The sequence below is a fragment of the Podarcis raffonei genome, chromosome 17 (genome assembly GCF_027172205.1).
Source record: "Podarcis raffonei isolate rPodRaf1 chromosome 17, rPodRaf1.pri, whole genome shotgun sequence".
In the NCBI taxonomy this organism is placed as follows: domain Eukaryota; kingdom Metazoa; phylum Chordata; class Lepidosauria; order Squamata; family Lacertidae; genus Podarcis; species Podarcis raffonei.
In genome coordinates this window covers 14,647,778-14,673,137 of record NC_070618.1, presented here as the reverse complement: position 1 = coordinate 14,673,137, position 25,360 = coordinate 14,647,778, and the positions used below count along the sequence as shown (strand labels likewise).

General features: G+C 43.8%; 1 protein-coding gene across 3 annotated transcripts in view; it reads left to right on the top strand.

Annotated features, from left to right (window-relative positions):
* Positions 1 to 25,360, top strand: part of PLPPR1 (phospholipid phosphatase related 1) — a 109,666-nt gene that overhangs the window by 41,933 nt on the left and 42,373 nt on the right. For all 3 annotated transcript variants that reach the window (XM_053371636.1, XM_053371634.1, XM_053371635.1), the window contains exon 2: positions 18,962 to 19,070. In XM_053371636.1, coding sequence (XP_053227611.1) covers positions 19,008 to 19,070 — 63 coding nt within the window. In that variant the 5' untranslated portion in view covers positions 18,962 to 19,007. The remainder of the gene's footprint in view (positions 1 to 18,961; positions 19,071 to 25,360) is intronic.

Here is a 25,360-nt window from a genome sequence, read left to right as displayed (position 1 = left end):
GCCACCTGGTCCCAAAATGGCAACTAGGCATTCCATTTTGGCGACTGTAGCCCTGATTTAACCAGCCATTTGGTGCCTAGTTTATGTATCTGAGTTTCTAACACTGCATTGAACCCTAGTTTTATTTTCACATTCTTCCTTTTTTAGTGCTATATTTATTTTTTTCAATTGTCCTGGACAGCCAGTTCTTTTCAGAAAACAATTCCCTCTCACCCAAGCAACTTTCTGTGCTATGATGTGGTGGGAGAGGAATAAAGGTTTCTGCTGTTTTCGATATCTTGTTTCATTTCACCAGTTGTATAGATTATTATTTTTTAGGCGTTTGTGTCAGAACAAAACCATGGAAATGTTACTAGGTAACGGTGCAGGGTTTCGTTTGTTCGTTAATTTATTAGGGGGTGTTCATCAGTGGATTTACTAGGCTGGATAATTATAGAATCGCCTCTTGCTGCTGGTCCCCATTTGCTGTTCGACACTCTCCTCTACATGGAGAGGAAGATAAGAATAATCTGGCTTAGACCTGTATCATTACTTATGGCTGTCTGTCTGGATCCTTCTTATTCTTGTTGATAAAGGAGTGAGCTCTCCATTGACTGGGAGACAAGTTAATACCTCCATCTTGTGCCAGTGTTAAATTCTATTATCAGGGGGATCATGGAAAAGCTGTGCAGCATTCAAGAAGATAGGTTGAGAATGTCTGCAAGAAAATTAAAGCCAGGTCCCTTCTTTCAATGTTATGTCCTTTAAAGTAATGTAGTAACCAAGAGGCTGTTTGAACGTGTTGTGAACTTAACTGCTGGATGGAAAGATCTGCCATGATTAGAACACCTAAGATGTTTCCGGGGTTTTTCCACAGATAGATATAGATATAGATAGTAGAGCTTTCGTCACTCAGAAGAGGTAAAAGTGAGGAATGCAAATTGCAGTCCAAAATCTATTTCTCTGTACCAGTGCTTTTATTTCTGGGGGTACTCAAAGGTACACATTACTGGCATCTTTTTTTCTAGAAGAAAAGCACTGCTCTGTACCTAAGTTCAAGTCTAAGTTCAAGTCAAGGACTTTAGCAAATGCTACTTGCAGATCAAGTACACCTGAACACAGAATATTTTACACCTATCAAGGAATTTTCCACCTGTTGTCCACCTCTTAAGGAATGCCTAAGGATGGGGACAGGCTTGAGTAACAGACAAGGAATCAGCTATCTTTAATGTTTGTTCGTTTTTTGTCCTCAGCAAGCTTTGGTGCAATCAGATACAGCCCTTAGTAACTCAGGTCAACTCTCCTCAAACTGAATCTTTAATTTTCTTCAGAGACTCCCCCCCCCGGGGTAGAGGAAGGGGGGTGCGATGGGGACTGTTCGCCCCAGGTTTCACCACTGAGGGGAGTGACAAAATGCCAGGTGGCACTCACTGCGGGGCCTGCAGCGCGCCTGAGCCACGTGTCTCTCCTGGGAGTGACGCAGTGGCTTGAGCACCCGCAGGCTCCTTCCTGTCCCAAACGGTCCACCCACCGCCTCCCCCTCAGCTGTAGGGCGGCTGAGTGGGGGGAGGCAGGCAGACTCCTCGGAGGCCCCGTGGAGCGTCCTGCCCTGACTGGCTCCACCCCTGGGCACAGGGCACGCATGCCGCCCCAGGCGCTCAATCAGCTTGTCTGCCACTGCCGCCCCCTTAACAATGTCTATAGTATTTTATCAGATATGGTGGACGCTCAGGTTGCAAACGTGATCCGTGCGGGATGCACATTTGCAACTCGCAGCATTCGCAACCCGCGTCTGTGCATGCGTGGGTTGCGCTTCTGTGCATGTGCGACCGCCGAAACCCAGAAGTAACCCGTTCCTTTACTTCCAGGTTTCGGCAGTCCGTAACCCGAAAAAATGCAACCTGAAGCGGCTGTAACCCGAGGGATGACTGTAGTCCGAAAACAGTCTCCACTCTTTCACAAACATTTGGCTCTTTGATCTCTTATTTTTTGTCATTGATTTTGCTATCTCCACATAGTCCAGGCCTCTTTTGTTGGAACTTCCTTCCATTTTTGTACATACAGAGTTCTGGCTATAGTGTTGGCATACATAAACAATTTAACCAACTTTTGGGGGCCTCTGCCCCTATTAATCCCAAAAGAAAAGTTTGTGATATTCTGACTCTGGTACCAGCAGTTAGCCACATCAGGCACTGGCCCAAGGCCCATGGAGCTCAGAGAGGCCAGTAGCTAGCCTGAGCTAACACCCAGTTACTTATTGCTGGGCCAAGGTGTCAATGTGTGCCACTATCTCCAGTGTCTCTCCATCATCAATGCTCCTGCCTCCACTTTCCACCTCCTTACTGCCTCCCCTGGGCTGAAAGAAGAAAACCAAGGGAGTCTTTCTTATCAGAGGGAGGAAAATGCTGCTGCTACAGTGGCTGGAAAAGCTTTTCAACATGGGTATTTTTGAACATAGGTCTTTATTTCTAAAAAGACATAGGGTTTTTTTTAGCTGCCATGGCAAGCCTCAACAGCGGCACTTGCAATCTTGTCACCTTGTCCAAAATACGAAGAAGGGGGCCTTTTGGCCCTTTCTCCGAGCCCAGATGCCAAAGGAGGTGGAGAAGCCATCACAGCAGTGAAGAATGTGAAGAGAAGAAAGAGAAGTAAGAGAGGGTTAGGGGGAATGGGGCATAGAGAAGGGTGCTGGATGGAAGATTATTGGGAGAGAGTCTCTAGCAGTGGCAGAAACATCACTGGGAAGCCCACTAGCTGGACCATGCTAAGGTCTCCCACAAGACCTGGTGATATTGATCCTGCCAACCTAGCAGTTCGAAAGCATACCAGCACAAGTAGATAAATAGGTACTGCTACAACAGGAAGGTAAATGGTGTTTCCGTGCACCAGAAGCTGTTTAGTCCTGCTGGCCACAGAAAAGCTGTCTCTGGACAAACACTGGTTCCCTCAGACTGAAAGTGAGATGAGCATAGCACCCCATAGTTGAATTTGACTGGACTTAACTGTCCAGGGGTCCTTTACCAATATTGATGAGAATTTGCCATTCGATATACATTCAAAACAAAACTGTATAGCATTAAGCTCTCCTAAGGCCAAATTGAAGCTTTTGAACCTTGTCCGAATGTATTTCTCCTAATAGTTTTGCAGGCCAGGGTTGATGCACGCTGATGCACAATCTAATAATTTAAATAATACCCAGAGGCCCCCATTACAAAGAGATGGATGTATCTGATGCCAAACAACACTGCAACATTTCAATTAACATCTAGAGCACATTATGGGCAGCATTTGTGTAGGTCTGCTTTAGACAAGAGTATCAATCCTGGCTTATCAGTCAGTGGGATGTCTGGGAATTAAAACGTCTGACAACATGAAAAGAGAATTAAATATGTCTCTCTGTCTCTCTCTCTCTCTCTCTGCAAGAAATGTTAACATTTGGAAGATGAATTAAATGGGCCTTAGAATCGAACCTTTTCCCCACACACCAGAGCCTCTCTCGATTGTAGCCCCATATTTTAAACCTGCTGTCACTAGGTTGATTGATTAGTTGGAGAGATGAATGGACGCGTGGCTTCAACCCCCGCAGCCACAGTCTAGTCCAAACTGGCCCCCACTAGAATATTTTTTTGTGGTTCAGGTGTTCTCTCTTAGAGAGCTGCATGCTATTTATAACACCCAATCATTGGAGGGCCTGCACTCTGGAGCAAAGAGGCAGTTTAGATGCCTGCCTCTAAAGAACTAGAGAGGAACCTCTTCACAGTGAATATGAATATGAATACGAATCATTCAGGTGTTAACCCAGCACAGCTCCTTTAAGTGTTGCTGGCTGTTAGCTGAGCGTATTAAGATCAAATATGGGCCCTTCATTGACTAAAGCATTGATGACAGGTGAAAATAGATTTAACAGAGGAGGAACAACAATGACACTTCCTTGTGCTGTTGCATTTATGATATGATGCGATTGACATGCAGTGTGCTTGACTTGTCTGGTATCCAGTGTTGTTTTTCCAGAAAAATCGGTGCTGGAACACACTTCCCTTAGAAGACTAACCCAACTGAAAGTACCGTACTTTTCCGTGTATAACATGCCCCCATGTATAAGACGCCCCCTATTTTGGGGGACTCAAAATTAAGAAAATGGGGAGATATTGCCCAGAGTTGTTGAACTTTTCTGGGGAGTGGCACAAAGTTGTTGAGCTTTTCTTCAGAGATTGACAAAGATTGCTCACCTGTCTGCCCTACAGTTGACACTCGTGCACGTCCCAAAAGCCGCAAATTGCCCACCCTATTGCCGCAGTAGCAGCCAATCATCCCCAGTCCTTGCCACAGCCACCAATAAGATGCCCAATAGCCGCTGATGATCTCCGGCTCGCAGCAGCAACCAATCCCACGTCCTACCCTATGCACTATCTGTGTATAAGACGACCCCAATTTTTGGACGTAACTTCATAAGAAAAAAGCCTCGTCTTGAACACGGAAAAGTACGGTGTGTGTGTGTGTGTGTGTGCATAAATAAAATTTTATTCTCTCTCTTCTTTTTTAAATCCTAAAATAGCAAGGAAAGCTTAATGTTACTGTTCAGGCACATAACAAGCTAAGAGGCAACACACTTGCAAGCCGGGATAGGATTTCCTAAAGCCACTTGCAGGTATTATCTGCACAGTAAATGAAGGTACATTATCACCCATTGAAATGCTAATGTTGCATTGTAAAATAATAGTTCTCGCTGTATTTTATTTTATTTTTTTGAAAGATAGTGTTGATGGAAACATTGAGAGTCTGAAGCAGTATGTTTTCATAATCTGTTCCTTCATGTTTTTTTTATCCCTTTAGTTATTTGCATTTGGATAATTGGAACAAACAAACAAACATTCTGCTACTGGTAAAAAAAAGAAGAGATGTATTCATCCATTGCAGATTCACTCAGGCTGCAATCCAGCAAGGGGGAAATGCATGGAGAGGCAGTTTTCTGCTTGCAGACCTGATGCATTTGCACACCTAGGTTGTGCTTCACCACCTGCAATGCTTTAAAAAAGAGGTAGACAAAAGTCACAGAGGATCAGGTGTTGGAGGCAGTATGTTTCTGAACACCAGCTGTGCTTAATCACAAGTGGGACAGCCTTGCTTGTGGACTTTCCAGAGGCATCCACTTTGCCAAATTGAGAATGCTGGACAAGATGGGCCTTTGATCTGATCTTGCAGGATTCTTGCTATGTTATCTTCCAATATTGCATTTGTGGTGCTTTGTGAAACCCTTTTTGTTGATGTTGGGATTTTTCTCTCCCTCCTATCTTATAATATTTTATCATTTATTTATGTATTTTATCAATTCATATAATCATGGAAGGGTTCCCAAGGGTCATCTAGACCATGGGTAGGCAAACTAAGGCCCCAGGGCCGGATCCAGCCCAATCTCCTTCTAAATCTGGCCCGCAGATGGTCCGGGAATCAGCGTGTTTTTACATGAGTAGAATGTGTCCTTTTATTTAAAATGCATCTCTGGGTTATTTATGGGGCATAGGAATTCATTCATTTATTTATTTTCCCCAAAATAGAGCCCGGCCCCCCACAAGGTCTCGGGGACAATGGACCAGCCCACTGCTGAAAAAGTTTGCTGACCCCTGATCTAGACCAACCCCCTGCAATGCAGGAATCTCAACTAAAGCATCCATGACAGATGGCCATCCAACCTCTCCTTAGAAACCTCCATTGAAGCAGGTCCACCAACTCCTGTGCGAGACAGTTCCACTGTTGAACAGCTCTTATTGTCAGAAAGCTTGTCCTGATGTTTAGTCGGAATCTCATTTCTTGTAACTTGAAGCCATTGGTTCGAGTCCTACCCTCCAGAATAGGAGAAAACAAGCTTGCTGCAGCCTCCATGTGACAGCCCTAGAGAAATTTGAAGATAGCTGTCCTATCTCCTCTCAGTCTCCTCTTTTCCAGGCTAAACATACCCAACTCTTTTAACCGTTCCTCATAAGGCATGGTTTCCAGACCTTTGATCATCTTGGTCGCCCTCCTCTACACACATTCCAGCTTGTCAACATCCTTCTTACACTGCGGTGCCCAGTGTGGTCTGACCGAGTCAGAACAGATATATATAATCTCTACTCAGCTTACAATGTTAAACCATAACATCAAGACAAGAATACAAATAAAAAGCAAGAATACGTACTGTCAGTAGAGATACAAAATCAAAATCCTAAACCCAAATACTGAGCGCTGAAGTCTAAAAATCCACAGACAGGAGATACCTAAACAACAACAACAACAAAATGCATTTTAAATTGGTGTATAAAAGATGCCACATTTAACACCTCTCTGGGCTGCATGTGGGAAGGGTGCATGGCCATCTGCTAGCTATGGCCATGACCACCAAGGCCTTCTCAGATGATCAAAAAGATGGAGTGGGTCTGTACAAGGGAAGGCTTGTCCACCAGATATCCTTGCCACCAAATTCAGGGCTTTATATGATCTGATGTCCAGAGGGACTGCTAGAAAGCCCTGGAAATCTTCTACTGTTTGGCTGCTGAAGCTCAAAATTATAGGTCCATTTCAGTTCAGGAAACTATTTAAAGGATGATAGGCAGCCTTATTAACCCGCTGAACTTTCAACCCAGGATTTCTAGTTCGGAATAATTTAAAAGACATTCTTTTCTCAGTGTCACTTACATGGGAGAAATAGTAGCATCCTTTGTCTGATCCCTTTGAAACTTGACAGTATAATGCCCTTGTGAAATACTACAAAGCCTGCAAATTACTCGTCATTGGGTGCAGAACTCCACAGTGTTATAGATGGCCAAAGTTGGCTTGGGCTGCCATTATAAATAACATGAAGGCTTATTGAATGTCACCACCTTTTAAATTACATCTCAAATGGGTATCCTGTGTCCAGTCTCTCTGAACTCTGACATGAAGCCCTCAGGCTCCAGTCCCATGTCAGTCATAATCATTCCATTCAGATTTAAAGCATTAAAGTTATATAGGTGACATAATACAGGTGAGTCTCTCACTGAAATTAACGACGCTTGAGGAATGAAATGGAAATCTGGAAAATGGAAAAACTAATTATAAATGATTTTTTTTCTTATAAAAGAAAAAAATATATAAAAATAATTTTAAATGTGAACTATTAGAGGGACCCCTCTCAGGAAACATTCCTGGCTTGTTCTTTTTTTGGTTTCTATGGCCAGAAGTGGGTGCATTGATTTCTACCTGAAATCTTACCTGTGAATACCGATCAAAGGGTTCATCTTAACATACTATAATCTTGCACAGCTGCTAGAAAGATCAGATAATAATAATAATAATAATAATAATAATAATAATAATAATAATATTTATTTATTTATACCCAGCCCTCCTCAGCCAAGACCTGGCTTAGGGTGGCTAACAACCAATAATTAAAACAAGTTGATTGAAATAAAACAAGATTAAAATACAACATTAAAACAATTAAAACATTAAAATGCAGCCTCATCACAGGAGGAGAAAGGAAAAAAGAAAGGGGGAAGGGAATCAAATTGATTCTAAGCCAAATGCCAGGCAGAACAACTCTGTCTTACAGGCCCTGCGGAAAGATGTAGAGAATAAGTCATATGCATTTAGTCGTTGTGTAGGATGCTAGCAAAATGCAAGTTTTTGCAACTCCTCAGCAGAAGCTGGGCCAGACAAAATGTGGTCATCCTACTAAGGGCCCCATTCATAAAGTCTTTCCCCCCTTACCAGTCCCTACCCTTGTTCCATTAACAGCAGCAGAACCTGCAGAAATAAATTGAGGGTGATGCTTGCCTGAATGCTGCAGAAAATTTCACTGTTTTGTGTAGATCAAACTGCTCCCAAATGCACAAGAGCCGGCCAGACACACAGCCCACCCTTTCTTTCACGGTCAGACTCACATGAAGGTATCATTTGAATGAACTGGCAGCTACAGTGGCAGGGACTGGCGGGATAAGGAAGAGTGCTGGGAGCCATCTGCCCAAGAGCCTAGCAGGGAGGGCACAGAAGACGACTTAGATCCCAGGTCCTGGTGGTGGGACACTGAAGAGCAGTCTGCAGAAAGGACCAGCTGGGAGGTGCTGGAAGCAGAGGCTTGGAGCGATCAAAGGAGGGGTGGGGTAAGGAGGAGAGCCTTCTAGGACAGGGTTAGAGGCTGAGAGTCAATGTGTGAGCACAGAATCAGTCCTGCTGGCTCGCCTCCCCCTCTGCAAGTTCTGCACATTGCTGAGCAACAGACCCAGATGAGGAGCTCACCTTCTCAACATAGCCTTCTTCTTCTTGGGAGGGATCAAGACAAGAGGAGGAAGGGCAGAGCTAGTGGTCAGTCTCAGCAATGTCTTAGCTGGATTAAGGTGAACCAGAGTGTTGTTTTCTGTTAGTAAAGAACTAATTGCATTCCCTGCCTCCCATGTGTGTGCGTGCCCTGTGGTTGACTTGGTTCCTTGACAGCTCCTTGACATACAGATAGATGGTGTTTATGTGCCACGTTCAGCTGGAGATTAGCTCCAATGGTGCCTCCCTGGTTCAGTGGCAGAGCACATGCATAGCATGTTAATAATAATAATAATAATAATAATAATAATAATAATAATAATAATACATTTCATTTATACCCCACCCTCCCCAGACAAAACCGGGCTCAGAGCGGCTAACATCAAATATATAACATATTAAAAAAAATCAGGCAATCAATTAAAATGCATCCTAAAACCAAATCAGAATCATAGTGAAATTCAATCAGAAGGCAACCCACAGATTAGACCAGGCATAGGAAACTCGGCCCTCCAGATGTTTTGGGACTACAACTCCCATCATCTCTGACCACTGGCCCTGTTAGCTAGGGATGATGGGAGTTGTAGTCCCAAAACATCTGGAGGGCTGAGTTTGCCTATGCCTGGATTAGAAAGTCCCAGAATCCAGCCATGGAAAAGATCAGGTAGCAGGTAAGGGGGAAGATCTCTGTCTGAGTTCCTGGAGGGCTGCTTCCGGTCATGGTATAGCAGACAGCCCTGGGCTAGATGAAAGTGCAGGTAGGTGGCAAGCTATTTCTGCTGATGCCCAGTATTGAATCTGTTTCTTAACCACACCACTGATCACAATTTGAAGGCAGCTGTTTTCCTAGAAAAAGTACGCTAAGGCTTCATGCAGCACTTACACATAATCATCTCCGGTTCTCTTGTATTTCAGGCATCAGTCGTCTGTGTCATTTTGACCCAAGGCTCAATCAGAACATAGTATAAAGAAGCCCTCTCTCTTTCATCTGGCTGGGCTGGAGATGCTGAATCACTCGGCATTTCTGCCACCTCCTTCTTGATCTCTGATTTAATTTGTCAAAAGACAGGTGGTGGGAAATCTGTGGCCCTTCAGATGTAGCTGGATGCCATACTCCTCATTCCCAGCCAGCATGGGATGATAGGTCAGGGATGATAGGAGATGTTGTCCAATAGCATCTGAAGGGCCAGAGGCTCACCATCTCTGAAATAGCTAGCTAGAAGTCAAGAGCTTTCCTACTCTGTCACTTTCTGCCATTCAGTTAACTGGGAAGCAGGACTTGAATGACACACCAGTGAAGGTCCATGTTTTTGCAACAGTTGGCTGTAGATCAGCGTAGACAAACTTTGTCCAATTCGCTTTGCCTTTTACTGGAACCTTAAAGTCTCCCAACAAGAGACAGATGCAAAAGGCATCTCATAGAAGAAGTAAAACAAAACCCAACAAACCACCTTGGAGCACATCATAAGCCAAAGAGCTTTTTTTTGGTATCAGGCTCACAGCCATTTCCCACCATAGTCAACTCCTGACTTCATTTCAGCAAGCTAATTTAGGTTGTGAAAGTCAATTTTGTTCTTTCGTGATTGAACAACAGGGAGTCGGAGACCCATTGCTGATCTGTTGCAAATTACCCAGAGAAAAGCAGGTAGATCCTGATCTAATTTTGCCCATCACTACCCTCAACTCCCAGTGTTGTTCTGTGTATAATAGTACCATGTTTTGCTTTCACTATAGGGTTGCATTTAAGCTGGTAATTCACAAAGAATCTTGCTCTTTCCCTCCTCTATTTTGATTTTTTTCTGATCGTCATTCACCTTTTTTAAATTCTTTCTTTTTTGACGATCACTCATAGCCAAGTAAGATTGTCTTCCATGAATATGGTCTTAACAATGTGTCCGTAGGTGACTGTAGAGGTCAATTCTGGATCCACACATCCTTCCACAGTGGGGACATAGGTTTCCGGCTTCCTCTTATCACGTTTCTCCCTTTCATCCTGAGTTCGTGCTTCTCCAAAGTCCATGACGCCTTTGGTCAAGGCAATTCTCCAATTGGAGTGCTTGCCTTTTTTAGGGCACTGCCAACAGAAGCAGTAAGTAAATCCTATTGGGGAAGCATTCCTAGCGTAGGCAGAAATTTGTCTTGCAGCTCTCCTAGGAGACTTTCATAAAGGATCTTCATTAGTCCAGATATTTGAGTTTTACAGGTGTGAGTGGTTACTTTGACTTCCTAGCTCCATGCATACCAAATTACTTCTTTCATATTCCCAACAGATGTTTGCTTCAGTGGTTTTCAGGATAGCATGTGCTGACAAGTAGTCACAGGTCTGTCTTTGTCTGTCTGTCTATGCAGATATCTATCTTGTCTATCTCAGTGTCCCAGTAAAAGCAGTGAGGGGTAACTTTGCCCCATTTCAGAGACAGGGAATTGAATTTCAGAGGGCTTGATCATGCGAGACAATTGAGCCCATTAGCTGTGATCCTGCCGTGTCCTTAAACACATACTTAATTAAGTCCCTTTGATGGGATCCCTTTGTTATTAGATTATTTAAATGCAATACATTTATTCTCATTTAAAGTTAATCTAAAAGCAATGTAATCCAGATGCAGCCTATTTTAACCAAGGTTGTCTCGCTTAAATACAGCAGCCAATTCGTGAGGTTGGGTTAAGCAGGTTTAGCTGATTGCAGAGTAACCATTAGAATGATTAGGATATATATGAACGTGTGATGTTTGTGTGTGTGTATTTTAATATAATATGATGGAAACCCACACATTGAGCTTTTCGGGTTTCAAGAAAGCCACCTGTTTGATTTGCTTGGTTCATGTTGTTCAGAGAAGTAGGCAAGGGAGACAGAAAGAATCAAAAGCAACTGTGAAGAGGATTGACGTCTTCTTACTATACAGCCTAAAGCTGCAAACCTGACTATAAATGCTTAGAAGTAACTAGTGTTGAACTCGATGACTCTTGCTTCTGAGTCAGGTTGGGGCTATATCATGACATTTTGATTATAGTCCTTGTATTTTGTAGTAACTTGGGACCTGTGTTCGAAATTAGCCAGGTGCTAGGCACATTTTGCACCTGGCTTTCAACCATTTGCGACCAAGTGAAGATGTTGGGGCATCAGCATGGTGCCTGACATCTCCACCGTTTTAGGATTGTTGGATCTGGACTGTTTCACACACATATGCCACATCCTGTAGAATTCTGGCAGTTACATTTTATCTGCACAATCAGAATGAATTTCAGGAACCAAAAAGTTTTTTTCTGTGCAGCCTGAGTAGGAGCAGGAGTCATCATTAAGAAAAAGAGGTTGGAATAGGCCAATAGATAGATAGATAGATGATATCTATCTATCTATCTATCTATCTATCTATCTATCATCATCTATCTATCATCTATCTATATATATATAGACTGTCCCTGGATCAAGTGACTTTTCTTCTTTTAAGTTCTCAAAGCTCTTAACCCAGGCTACCTCAACCTCGGCCCTCCAGATGTTTTGAGACTACAAGTCCCATCATCCTTTACCACTGGTCCTGCTAGCTAGGGATCATGGGAGTTGTAGGCCAAAAACATCTGGAGGGCCAAGGTTGAGGAAGCCTGTCTTAAAGACCTAAGCTCAAGGTTGTCATCTGAACTAGCCAGATGCTTAGCTAGGAATTGACCACAGTCAGTCCATCATTTGAAAAATAAGTATTGAGATCTGTCTTACCTAAAGATGGCAACTAGACATTCCATTTTGGCAACTGCAAGCTTGGTTTAAGGAGCTATTTGGGGTGCATCTTACATATCTGAGTTTCTAACGCTGCTTGGGACTTATTTTTCATAGCTGTTCTTGTGTATCTCCTTAGCCCTTGATAGTTCCCCAGATCATTCCAGCCCATGTATATATGTATATGTGCATGTCTGAACTTGTATTTGCAAATTTGCTTTACGCTCATCACCAAGGGCCCTTCCAGTTGTACCACTTATAGTGCTATAGCTGCTGGGGTGGGGAGGGTTTTCCATATTTTTCTGCATGTTTCCACATTGCATCATTATCATCCCGTCACTGAAGTGCCTTATCAGGGTCTGAACCAAGTGCTGTGGCCAGTGCAATGTCTCAGTGTGGATGGGCACAGCTTCCCCCATCCACATCCCCATCCCCATCCCCATCTTATGCCTTTGTCTGGTCAACAGATCAGTAGATTCTGACAGATTATGCTCCTGTTTCAGCTCCAAGATCCTGTTCTAGCTCTGGGTTTGTGTACGGCCACCCATATCCTTGACCTAGTTCCAAGTCAAAGTTTGCTCGAGTGAAGGGACTGCTTGTGTACTCAGGCCCCAGAGCTGAGCAAAACGTTAACAAACCTTTCATAAATATGCAGTGCAACTTTGAGGAGGAGGCATGTTATAGTTGTAGCAAAAATTGCTTGCTTAGTGACGCCGCTTAGCATTAATTTGTATTTCTGTCCATTGTGTTCCCTTATGGCAGGCAGCAGCAATGATCACTCTGTAATTAAGGAGTAACTGAGGAGTTGAGCTTCAGCTTCTCCATTATTAGGGACGCAGGTGGCGCTGTGGGTTAAACCACAGAGCCTAGGACTTGCTGATCAGAAGGTTGGCAGTTCGAATCCCCACGACAGGGTGAGTTCCTATTGCTCGGTCCCTGCTTCTGCCAACCTAGCAGTTCGAATGCACGTCAAAGTGCAAGTAGATAAATAGGTACCACTCCGGCGGGAAGGTAAATGGTGTTTCCGTGCACTGCTTTGGTTCGCCAGAAGCGGCTTAGTCATGCTGGCCACATGACCTGGAAGCTGTACACCAGCTTCCTCGGCCAATAAAGCGAGATGCGCACCGCAACCCCAGAGTCGGGCACGACTGGACCTAATGGTCAGGGGTCCCTTTACCTTCTCCATTATTATGCCGTAGGGTAACTAAAACCCTTCTTTATCTGGGATAATATGTAATCTCTTTGGAAGCCACCTTACATTACAGACGTAATGAGTGAGTCACATGGAGCAGGAGTCTTTTTCTCAATCAACCCTGGTGTAAATCCAAAGTAGCAATTGCCGTCTCAAGATAGCTCATTTGTATTGGTAGTAGTAAGAGAATATAGCAGCCCTGAGCAGCCAGTAGGTGTACCAGCACTTGAAAGAAAGAAGGAATAATCAGTATTCTCAGCCGACTCTTCTGTGATCTGAGCAAGAGGACAAATGAAGAGCAATTTTTTTAATGTTTCCTGAGGTTCTGCGAGTGTCTGAAAGGGGGATGGTATTTGGAGTACTTATAGGATTAAGACAGTGTTTCTATTAACTGCCGGCTTCTTGAGTGGAACTCCACGGTCGCATTTATGTGACAGACCCGAGCGGGGAGTCAAATCCGTAATTCTCCAAATGGTGGAGCAGATGGGCCGAGGGCTCTTTGTGCATGGGTCAACAGGCTACCAGCAGTGGTTCTCGAAGGCGACTCGGAATCATTTAGGTTTTTGCCTTGGTTTAGGGAGGTATTTGGGGAGGTGTCTGCTGCCTTTTTGACTAGCTATTACAGTGGTACCTCGGGTTACAGATGCTTCAAGTTACAGACGCTTCAGGTTACAGACGCCACTAACCCAGAAATAGTACCTTGGGTTAAGAACTTTGCTTCAGGATGAGAATAGAAATCGTGCTCTGGCAGCGGGAGGCCCCATTAGCTAAAGTGGTACTTCAGGTTAAGAACAGTTTCAGGTTAAGAACTGACCTCCAGAACGAATTAAGTTCTTAACCCGAGGTACCACTGTATTTGGGGAGGGCATTAGGTTGTTTGCCTGGTTGTACTGGGCAAGTCAAGTACATGACATTGAATATTAATATTGCCTACTCCTGCCTTCCCTAACCTGATGTACTCCAGAAGTTTGGACTACAACTCCCATCAGCCCCAGCCATCATCGTCAATGCTCAGGGGATGATGGGAGTTGTAGTCTAAAACATCTGGAGAGAACCAGCTTGCAGAAGGCTGGCTTACACCAACAATAGCTCTGTCTCCTGGTTTTCTGACAGGGCTTCCCCGTCCTCTCTGGAGATGATAGGGACTGAACTTATGACTTCTTAAATGCAAGGCATCTGTTCTGCCACTGTACTAGAATCCTTCCTTTTCTGTGCAATGGAACTGTTTCTAGACACTACCTGTATGTTTCAACAATATCTCCTGAATTATGAGCGGATGAGATATTTTCCCTTGTTCAAAGGTATATAGTGAAAGTTTGAGCAGCCATGTTGTTTGTCTGGGGGGGGGGTATAGAACCTGTCAGTGTCAAATTTACGTATAAGCTAAACAAGCTATAGCTTAGGGCCCCACCCTCTTGAGGGCCCCCAAAAAAAATTTAAGGAAAAAACCCTGGATGTACATTTTCAATTGTATTTCAGTTCAACAATTACTTGGATAAAATAGTTTGTTATGTGCAAATGGCTTTAGATACTTATCAGGTTAATAAATTAGCGTATATCATATATTCAACACAAAAAAGCGATAATTTGTTGTTGACAAAGTACAGCTGGACATATAAAGCGCTCAATTACCTTCAGTAGCTTAGGGCCTCATCAAACCTAATTCTGGCCCTGGAACCAGTAGATTAGTATACGCGGTGAACCTCCGCAAAATGTATGTGACGTACGTTTTATGCCGAATAAAACTACCCTAAAACATGTTCCGTACAAGCAACTGGCTATTGAACTGCTTGTTTAGGATTCGCGAGCCTAGTGAAATGCAAGCAAACGTTGCCTTGCCATTCATCATCCATCACTCAGTGCATCGCCATTTTGGAGGCTGGGTTTCTTTTTTCCTGTGGCCTCCTTCCTTTGCAGTTAGCAGAGCAGTGAAACAGTTTAACTGGTGCTCAGTGCCAGTGACCCGTTAGAGGAGAGATTGCTCTGAACAGCCAGAGAAGCTTCACCTACCCTGAGGCAGACCTTCTGTTCTGGGGGAAGCACTGCCAAATATTTGGTTTAGATAATGAACCTGCAGATGCCTCTTTTGTGGTTGCCATGCTTGGTGGGGCAGTGCTGGTAGGTGAGGGAGATGAAGAGTAATGTGGATTTTGTATCGTGCTGATAAATCCTTAGCACATAGCCTGCCTCATCAGTTTAATTTTAATAGAAGAGACTAGCTAGGTGCTGCTGAGAGAGGAACCCCTAGGGATAATGCAACAATTTGGTGGCGCTAAAGGAAACTGAAGGGACTGTGGGTGGCGCTGTGGGTTAAACCACGGAGCCTAGGACTTGCTGATCGGAAGGTCGGCGGTTCGAATCCCCACGACGGGTGAGCTCCCGTTGCTCGGTCCCTGCTCCTGTCAACCTAGCAGTTCGAAGGCACCTCAAGTGCAAGTAGATAAATAGGGACCGCTCCGGCGGGAAGGTAAACGGCGTTTCCGTGCGCTGCTCTGGTCCGCCAGAAGCGGCTTAGTCACGCTGGCCACATGACCCGGAAGCTGTCTGCGGACAAGCGCCGGCTCTCGGCCTCTTGAGCAAGATGAGCACGCAACCCCAGAGTCGGTCACGACTGGACCTGATGGTCAGGGGTACCTTTACCTTTAAAGGAAACTGAAGGTGCTTCCTTTTAGAGGGAAGGAAAAAAGAAAGGAGAGACTGCTTGCTTTTGTGGCCATCTTGCTCCTTGTGCCACTGTTGTTATATTTAATTGATATTGCACCATCAGTGCACATGATGCTTTACAACACTGATGGGAAACTTGTGGCTGTCCAGGTGTTTTTGAACACCAGCTCCCATCAACCCCGGCCTGCATTGCCTATTGTCACAGATAATGGGAGTTGTAGTCAAGTAACATTATGGAGGGACTCGGGTTGGAGAAAATGTCACTGTCTCACTTTCTTTGTATCAGGCTGCTGTTAAGAGAGCAATAAACCTGCTGTCAAGAAGGTCTTCCACCTGTATTTTATTTTCGATCCACCCTGCCATTTGTTTCTGTATCTTGAGGGTCTCCCCCCCTTACAAATCAGTCTTTTATTGGGGAGCGCTGCTGTCACTCAGATACTGCAAATTGCCTTTGATGCAAAAATATCCCCGCGGCTAATTAGAAGTAGCCAATTTAGTACTTCCATTCTCCTTTTGTTGGAAAGAAACCTGCAGACATTGCTAATTGAAAGTGCATGGGCAGGAGCCAAGTGCAGTCTCCCCCTTCCATACAAGAGGATGTATGAGTATTTTCATTAGACAATAACTCAAAAATAATTTGTCCTTTTTTCTTTTTCTTCTTTATACCTGACATATTTTTTGGAAAATATTTACTTGGAGGATCCCAGCAATTTGGTTTTCAACTACAAAACATTCTTGATTCCCCTTTTTGATAGCCAGTTACAAGTTAATTGTTTCACCCATGCGTTTTTTTAAAACTATTAAGATACTTTGGAACATTATCATTTTCAACAACACTGCCATGATTGTGCAAGGTAAAATATACCAGATAGAATTCAACAGGATGTGTTGCTTGTGTGTGAAAACAGTCGAGATTCAAGGATCCCAAGGCATGCACCTCCAGATGGTGGAAACATCAGGGGTCATCTTGGTGCCCGGCCATCTTCACTTGGTCGCAAGTGGCTGATAAAAGGTAAAGGGACCCCTGACCATTAGGGTCAGTCGTGGCTGACTCTGGGGTTGCAGCGCTCATCTCGCTTTATTAGCCGAGGGAGCTGGCGTACAGCTTCTGGGTCATGTGGCCAGCATGACTAAGCCGCTTCTGGTGAACCAGAGCAGCGCACAGAAATGCCGTTTACCTTCCCACTGGAGTGGTACCTATTTATCTACTTGCACTTTGTGCTTTTGAACTGCTAGGTTGGCAGGAGCAGGGACCGAGCAATGGGAGCTCACCCCATCGTGGGGATTCGAACCGCCGACCTTCTGATCGGCAGGCCCTAGGCTCTGTGGTTTAACCCACAGCGCCACCCGCATCTAGCCAGGTGCAAAATGTGCCTGACAAGCACTTCGCTTCCTCACAAAGGACACCTACCTGTTCACAAAGGCTCTTATACTGACATGCAGATAAGGTTACCAGCTTCGTGTCTTTTCCTTTTTTTTTGCAGTACTCCTTAGCACATGACTCTTTCCTCAACAGTTCACTTCCCTTTAGTGGTGGTGGGACTTCACTTGCTACATTTATCTTTGTCAATCAGCTGCTAAAGGTACAGGAGCCCCACATTCCTCTTGGTCAGCCAGCTATTAAAGGTACAGTGGTTCCTTGGGTTACATACGCTTCAGGTTACATATGCTTCAGGTTACAGACTCCGCTAACCCAGAAATAGTACCTTGAGTTAAGAACTTTGCTTCATGATGAGAAAAGAAATCTCACGGTGGCGGCGCGGTGGCGGCGGGAGGCCCCATTAGCTAAAGTGGTCCCTCAGGTTAAGAACAGTTTCAGGTTAAGAACGGACCTCCAGAACAAATTAAGTTCTTAACCCGAGGTACCACTGTATGGGGCGGGACATAGCAAACTTAGCTCCTTTCAAAATTCAACTTGTAGTGCCTTGCACTGTTTTGCTCTGGTCTTTCAGAGATTCCTGAAATTAAGATCAGATAATATTTGCAGTGGCTCAGTTCTGTTTCCCTCCAGGAACAGCAACCACTGAGTTGCTAGGCATAGTCAGCCCTACTCTCAGAATAGTAACATTAGACTGTCTTAGTTTGGTGAGGTGCTCCAGCTCTCTAAATAAGGGAATTCAGGTTGATAATGCAACGGCAGGGAATTCATTAGCATGAGCTAGCTCCTATCTTGCCTAATTTACCCTGTGTACCCCTCCTGAAAGCCCTTGAAGCAGAGAGCAAGGGGTGGAGGTTACCGTCAACACTCTCCTGGGAAAAGAGGCAGAGATGTGGAATTTGTACAACGTTGTGAATGGAAAATTAACTACAAAGGCAGTTAAGGAAGGAGAACCACGAAGCAAACATCTTGCTCTGAAAAGCTTTTATTTCCTCCGGGAATAAGAGTAGGAGGAGGGATAGTGGTTACAAAGTCAAAGAGCAAAACAACAACAAAAGCATCTTCTAATAAGCAGAGATGTGCTGGAGGTTACTGCCCACATGGAGAATTTATTTGAAGCTGTGGGCCAGAATTAAGCATTAAGACCCACACTCAAAATAGTTTAAGGTTGACATGTGCCCTACTTACAAATGTCAGCCCTTTGTCTGAAGCCATTCCCTGCCCAAGTCCAATCTAGAGCCATAAACACACCAGAGATATAGAGGTAAAGTAAAAAAAGGTAAAGGACCCCTGGACAGAAGGTCAGTGGTTTGAATCCCCACGATGGAGTGAGCTCCTGTTGTTCTGTCCCAGCTCCTGCCAACCTAGCAGTTTGAAAGCACTCCAGCGCAAGTACATAAATAGGTACAGCTGCAGCAGGAAGGTAAACAGCGTTTCCATGCTCTCTTGTTTCCATCACAGTGTCCCATTGCTCCAGAAGCAGTTTAGGCATGCTGGCCACATGACCCAGAAAGCTATCTGTGGACAAACACCAGCTCCCTCAGCCTGAAAGTGAGATGAGCACCACAACCACAACCTTTGACTAGACTTAACAGTCCAGGGGTCCTTTACCTTATTCAAAGGCAGATTCATTTGTGCCTATCTGAAACCCTTGGTGCTTCTACATCGGTTTTCTGACTCGCTCATATTGCACATAAATCTTCCGACAACGATCAGTGACCGGTCTCCAGCCTTTTAAGTGATCCAGGTTTTTCTTTTTCGTCAGCCTTGAACAACTCTGGACGCTCTGGCCTCGAGGGCTGTGATAAGAAATGGCTTTGGGGAACAACACACAGCGAAGTTACTCCATCATCCCATGCTTCATCTTCGTCGAGGTGAGTGCAGCTTTGGGACTTCTGGGTCTGGTGGGATGATAAATGTTAATGTCATTGTGCTGGGTTAGACCTGGAGAGAAAATGCATTACATTTGTTGATGTGACCGTGATCCCGAACACATTGGCTTGCATGGGTAGCTCAGTTGGTTAGAGCACGGTGCTGATAATGCCAAGGTTGCAGGTTCAATCCCTGTATGGGACAGCTGCATATTCCTGCATTGCAGGGGGTTGGACTAGATGATCCGCAGGGTCCCTTCCAACTTCTATGACCTATTATCTATGCATAGAGTCAGTCTGCAGGAGTGTATTGATTTGCTGGTTTTGACAGGGCTTAAGGTGGCTAGGCCTATGAAAATATGATCATACTGTTTCCATTTTCGTGGCAGGTCAAATTTATATTTTGAGTTACAAACCCTCGTGCATACGATTTTTTAAAAAAATACAATTGGTTCAAACTTGATTTTATCTCTTTGTCTGAAACTACCTAAACAGAAGAGTTTATGTGGTACAGAAGGTGGAGATTATTATGGAGGGTTAGACAGAGTGCTTTGATTGTCTGCAAGACGAGATGATGATGATGTTGATAATGATAAATTTTATTTGTATCCTGCCCTCCCTGGCCGAGGCCGGGCTCAGAGCGGCTAATATCATAAAAACAACACAATATGCATAAAAACAGACATTCATCCATTAATTAAAATACATCTTAAAATTAATTCTTAAAATTAATTCAGACAAAATTAATTCAAAGATGCCTCTGATTCCATGTCTGTGCTGAAGAGCAATGCAAATAATAATAATAATCATCATCATCCTCCACATGGAAAACCAGCACGTCAGGGAGAAAGAACCTTCTTAACTTTGCCTTTTCCCTCACACATTTTTGTGTGTGTGGATAACTTCCTTTCATGCAGAAACATTTGACGGTGCCATCCCCTCGTTCCAAATCCAAAGTGACACAGTCTAGGAATGAATTTGTTTCTTTATCTGCTGTTTGTGTGAACTGTGCCTCAGTCTCCAAGGAAACCCTGAGGGTGTTTTTCCTTCCTTTCACAAATCTAGGCAACAGGCAAGGGAATAAATCAATCTATCATTCCTTCACCCAATCAATATTTTTGTAGGGAGCAAAAGAGATACACCATGTCTCTGAAGTAAGATCTTTTAATTTATAGCCAGCCACAACTATCTCTGAAGACTTCTTTCTCTTTTTTGGCCCTCTAATGTGTGAATGATGAGTCTGTCTGAAAGTGCAGGTGAGAGAGCTATAAATTGGCCTTTCTGTAGTCAAGGCTGACATGAACATAAAAATAAATCAAGGAACAGCATTTGGGGGAAATGTGAGCATGGTTTGCTCTTCCGAATATCCTTCTGCTTGCTACAAATAAAGCCAGCATTCACAGTTGATTTAAGGAGCAGAATGAAAGTATGTGGCTTCTTTAAGCAAGTATGTACACGCACATACACATACACACAGAGATGTCTACTAGTAGTCTTTTTATAGATTCTCTTAAAAACACATTTCTACAATTTTGTTAAAGTTACATCCATGGTAACACCAGAAGCCACCTTATACCAGGTCAATGTGCTTCTAAACTGTTACTGCTTTATGAGAGGGATTGTGCAGTTAAATTGTGCTAAATTGCTCTGTGGCTCTAGCACATTAAATTCATTTAAAAATATATATTTGGAGTTTTTGTGGTTTAGAAGTGACAGAGAATAAACTGAAAGGTGTGGAATAAGCGAATGGTTAGCAGGAAGGCGTGTAAAGCACTCTACAAGTGAATCAGGATGAATGCAGGATGAACGGTTATGGTCATATAGCTATCCTGCAAACAAATCAGCACAAATCCTCAGTAAAGACCAGATATAACCTCACATCCATAAGCTTTCTGCAAGCTCAATGAACTGGTTGTCTGGAGGAACCCTTACAACAGTGATGCAGTACTGTTCACATACACATGATTGCCAGCAACTCTCAAGGGTTTTGGGGAGGGGTCTTTAACCCTACTTAGAGACACCAGGGTTTGAACCTGGGACCTTTTCGCATGCAAAGCCGGCACTGTACCACTGAGCTACAGTCAGTATTTCCCTGTTGCGCTCTGCAAGGTTGTTGCTGTTAATAAGCACCAGGGGGTTGATCTAAGAAAAGAGAAGCTAGCTGCCCACCACATAATAGAAATGTATACTGGAAGTCTGACCGTAAAGATGACCTCTTGTTGAGAGCCAGCCCCAACTGCCCTTCCCTGTTTTCAGCTAATTTTGCCATCTTTGTCTGCACTTTGGCACCTTCTTCTGGGCAACTTGCCATTCGGAGCTTGGGGGTTTTAAGCATGACATTAGGTGAGAGAATTGGGCATGAGGATTGGTTTGGTCTGCCCACTGCTGTTGTGTCAAGGCTTCAGCGAATCCTATCTCTCTCATGGTGGGATGCCAAGAAGCAGAAAAACCAGAAGAGATCTTACCAAGTAGCTTATTCAGTATTCACAGAGAGAGACGAAGGAATGCGGTCTCTCGTAGATAATGGCGTTGCTCCAAGTAAAGTCCCATCCATCCCCTTAGCCCCTCCTGTTCTACGTCACCCCTGTGCCAGCTGATCTGTGCTTTCTGCTTCTGTACTTTCTGTTCTACCACTCTCAAGGTACGCCTGGTTGTGTGTCGAGGTTCCCAAGCCACCCCTAATAAATCCACACTTCACACCATAATTTTGTATAAGGTTTTTTGCATAATTTTGGCCACAGCTTTATTAAAATACAAAATGTGAGTGGTTGCTTAGGCATTGGTTGCAACTATCTGTCCCCGCTCAGGGACAAAACTGACATCTGCAAGCCTGCAAAGTCAGTAAGGGAAAACATTTTATGGGGAGTAAATGGAGCTGGGTACCAGACCCTCACCTCTCCCCCAAATGCTCCCAGGGGCTCTTGCGTAGCCCTAGCCCCCTTGACAGGGGTGCGGACAAAAGCACGGTGAGCCCCTGGATTCCTTTAATGGAATACCCTTGCAGCAGCAGCATTGGAGGGGCAGGCACAGCCAATCCATACCTCTCCAGCAACCAATTTTCTAAAACCAATGCCTAACCGCAACCTTACAAGTTGTGACGATTTGCTGCGCAGTAGGCAAAAAACAAATGGCACCAGCCAATCAGCCAAATGGACAAAATTCCTACCAAAATTCCTACCTGCCCCAAAAGCAGACGACCCCATGACAGGCATAGTAAGGTCAAACACAAAAAATGCCCTAAAATTAGGGAGGGTGGGCGGGTGATCCGATGCGCGCAGCAAAAAGAGGAAGCTCAACACTGCATGCAGGGAATATATAACCTAAGGCTGTTAATCAATAATTGGCAACATCAAACTCTCCCCAGAAACCAGAGGAGTACAGTCAAAATGGTGGCCATCCCAACTAACTCGCCCAGCAACAGAGGGGTGTCTGGTTAACCCCACTGCAACCCGTGCTCTCCATGTAGGAGAACACACTTTCTGGGAGAAGGGGGGGGTCAGGAAAGCTTTCAAGAGACACTAACCCTGTTAGCTGTCTCTCCCCTGGTGCTTCTTTTTCCTGCTGCTCCCCCAATATTTCCCAGCTTCTCCCCTCTGCAGCCTTCCTTCTCACCTTCTGCAAACCACTGTTCTAAATCTATACTGTCCTCCTCTTCTCGGGAAGGTACAGAAAGAGGAGGGGGCGGTTTCCTCCATTCCTCCTCAGTCCAGCCCCTGACATGCTGTCATGATCACCTACTGCGTGTTGCCTTTTCCTGTCTAGAGTGATAGGATGTGCAGGGCATTCTCTGTCTCTCCCACGTAAAAGGCCAAACAAACTTACCTTCTCCTCTGCACCTACCCATGCCCATACCAGTAAGCGGTTCAGGAGGAAGAGGTGAGCAGAATCGCAGAAGTGCTCGTTGACCCCTGGGACAGGATTACATAAATTGGGCTACAATCTGAAAATGAAGCTAGTCTTGCTGAAACAAATATGCAGCCGCATGACAATATGCCTGATTAAGATATGACAGTATTACTAAGAGTAAATAATGATAATGATGATAATGATAATGATAATGATAATAATAATAATAATAATAATAATGCCTTTCTGTCTCAGTAATATGACAAGTTTTACATCCCAAGATCATTCGCATCTCACTTTCAGTTCCCGGGTTACATATTATTACATATTCTGACCTGGAGCTATGTACTGTAAGAACTTGTGATGTACTACTGGCTTTAACAAATTCCTTTTTACGTCTGGATTGTGAACTTTTCAGTAATAGAGAGGATGCCTGAGACATTTAATCTATAACAGCAGAAAGGTTAAATCAATGTTTCGGTCCTTAATTGGAAGAGCTGCTTCCTATTTAAACTGGACAAGAAGGTGAAACAGAGGCTCATTAAAATAGTTCCCAAGCATTTATCAAACCAGTACCTAAGGAACTCAGAAAACGAAGATTTTTGAAGACACTGCGATCAAAGAATTATATTCAGCTGAAAATTGCCTTGTGGGATCGTACCGAAGGTTCATCTAAGCCACAGTCTTCTTTCCAATATTGACCAGACAGAGATCTTTGAAAAGTTCGTGGCATCTGTCAGTCAGAGGAATACTGCCAATCCTGGCTAATTACCACTGTGAAACTTAATGTCTGTGTCCATACATGATGTTTAAAGCAGTGGTGAAGAATCTATGATCCTCCAGAAGGTGCTGGACTTCAACTCCCATGAGCCTCAGCCAGCATCGCCAGTGGCCAGGGAAGATGGGAGTTGTGGTTCAGCAACATCTGGAGGGCCACAGGTTTCCCATCCCTGAATTAAACCATGCTTTAGCGATACTTGCACAACGCATGCCTCTTCCCACACAGTTGTGAGAAGGACTTCTGCAGCCTTTAGTTTCACATTCACATCATTCTTGCTTGCTTTTACATATGAACCAGAGATCGTGGTTTAAAAAGAACTTGTCAGTTTCAGAGCAAGCCAGCTTTAAACTATGGTTTATGAAGTTGGCTTGCTTAACTAACCAGCCAGTTTAATTACCAGCTCTGTATCCCTTGTGGCTACTATTTATAGATGGATAATGGTTATGGTAACACTCGCAGATCAGCCTTTTATTTAAGTGCTAGCCTGGTAACCATACGGTGACCGGGAATGGAATGCAGGCTAGTGATTGGGCTGGTGGAGGAGGAATAGAGTGCTTTGTTCTCCTCTGTCCATAGTATAGAAACCAACAGAAAAGTACAGCTGTCTGTCGCCTCTCTGCCAGCCCTAGACTAGTAAAGCATTTCATGGGCTAGTAACTCTTATGACCTTATTTAGAAGGCTGCCATAGAAAGGCCCGCCATCATTTTTTAAAAGCTATCACTGTACTTTGCAGCAATAACAGCAGTTGTGCATTTCATAAAAAGTACTGCTTTTTATTTCTTGGGAACTTAATTCAATTTTGTCACACAAAATTTTATAAATCTCTTATCATAAATCTCCCCTCCACACTACTTTAGGAATATTTCCCCCATAAACTAACCACCTCCCAATTTCTTAAGCCTTTCTTTGTGGGTACAATGCAAACTTTTGATTAATTTATTTTCCTTTTTTCTGTATTACTATCAACTTTATGATTCTAAATACATCTTTGATTTATAGAACCTCTATAGATAGATATCTCACCCTCAACAATTTTGAAAAGCTAGCTGAAGCCATGCTGATTCTTCCCTCACCGAGACTTGTTCTTCTGTATGCTTCATAAATGGTGTTTTCCTTTTGTTTACCTCGTACAGACATTAGTTTTGACAGGTCTGGATTTTTTACATTTGTTTAATGATGTTATATCAGTTCTCTTCCAGTCTTCATGTAAGAGGTGGACCTGACTGATAAGCATTTATTTGTTTATTTGTGTACTGCTTTTTGGCCCAAAGGCCTCCAAAGCAGCAAATGGTGTATTAAAACAAAATATACTGTAAAGTAATTAAATGCAGTCAGTCAATTGAAACAATATAAAATATGTTTGTTAGTTGAAGAATAATGTCACGTTTTGGTTCTTTAAGAGCTTTTGTGTGGAATGCTGTCTGGTTTTGGTTAACTGTTAATTTTCATGTGTCCGTTTGTCTGGAGACATTATATCTTTGGCATGTGTACTTGACACAGCTCTTTGCTTATACAGTCGTACCTTGGTTGTCAAATGGAATCCATTCCGGAAGTCCGTTCAACTTCCAAAAATGTTGAAAAACCAAGGCGTGGTTTCCGATTGGCTGCAGGAGCTTCCTACACTCAATCAGAAGCCGCGTCAAATATTCGGCTTCCAGAAAACCT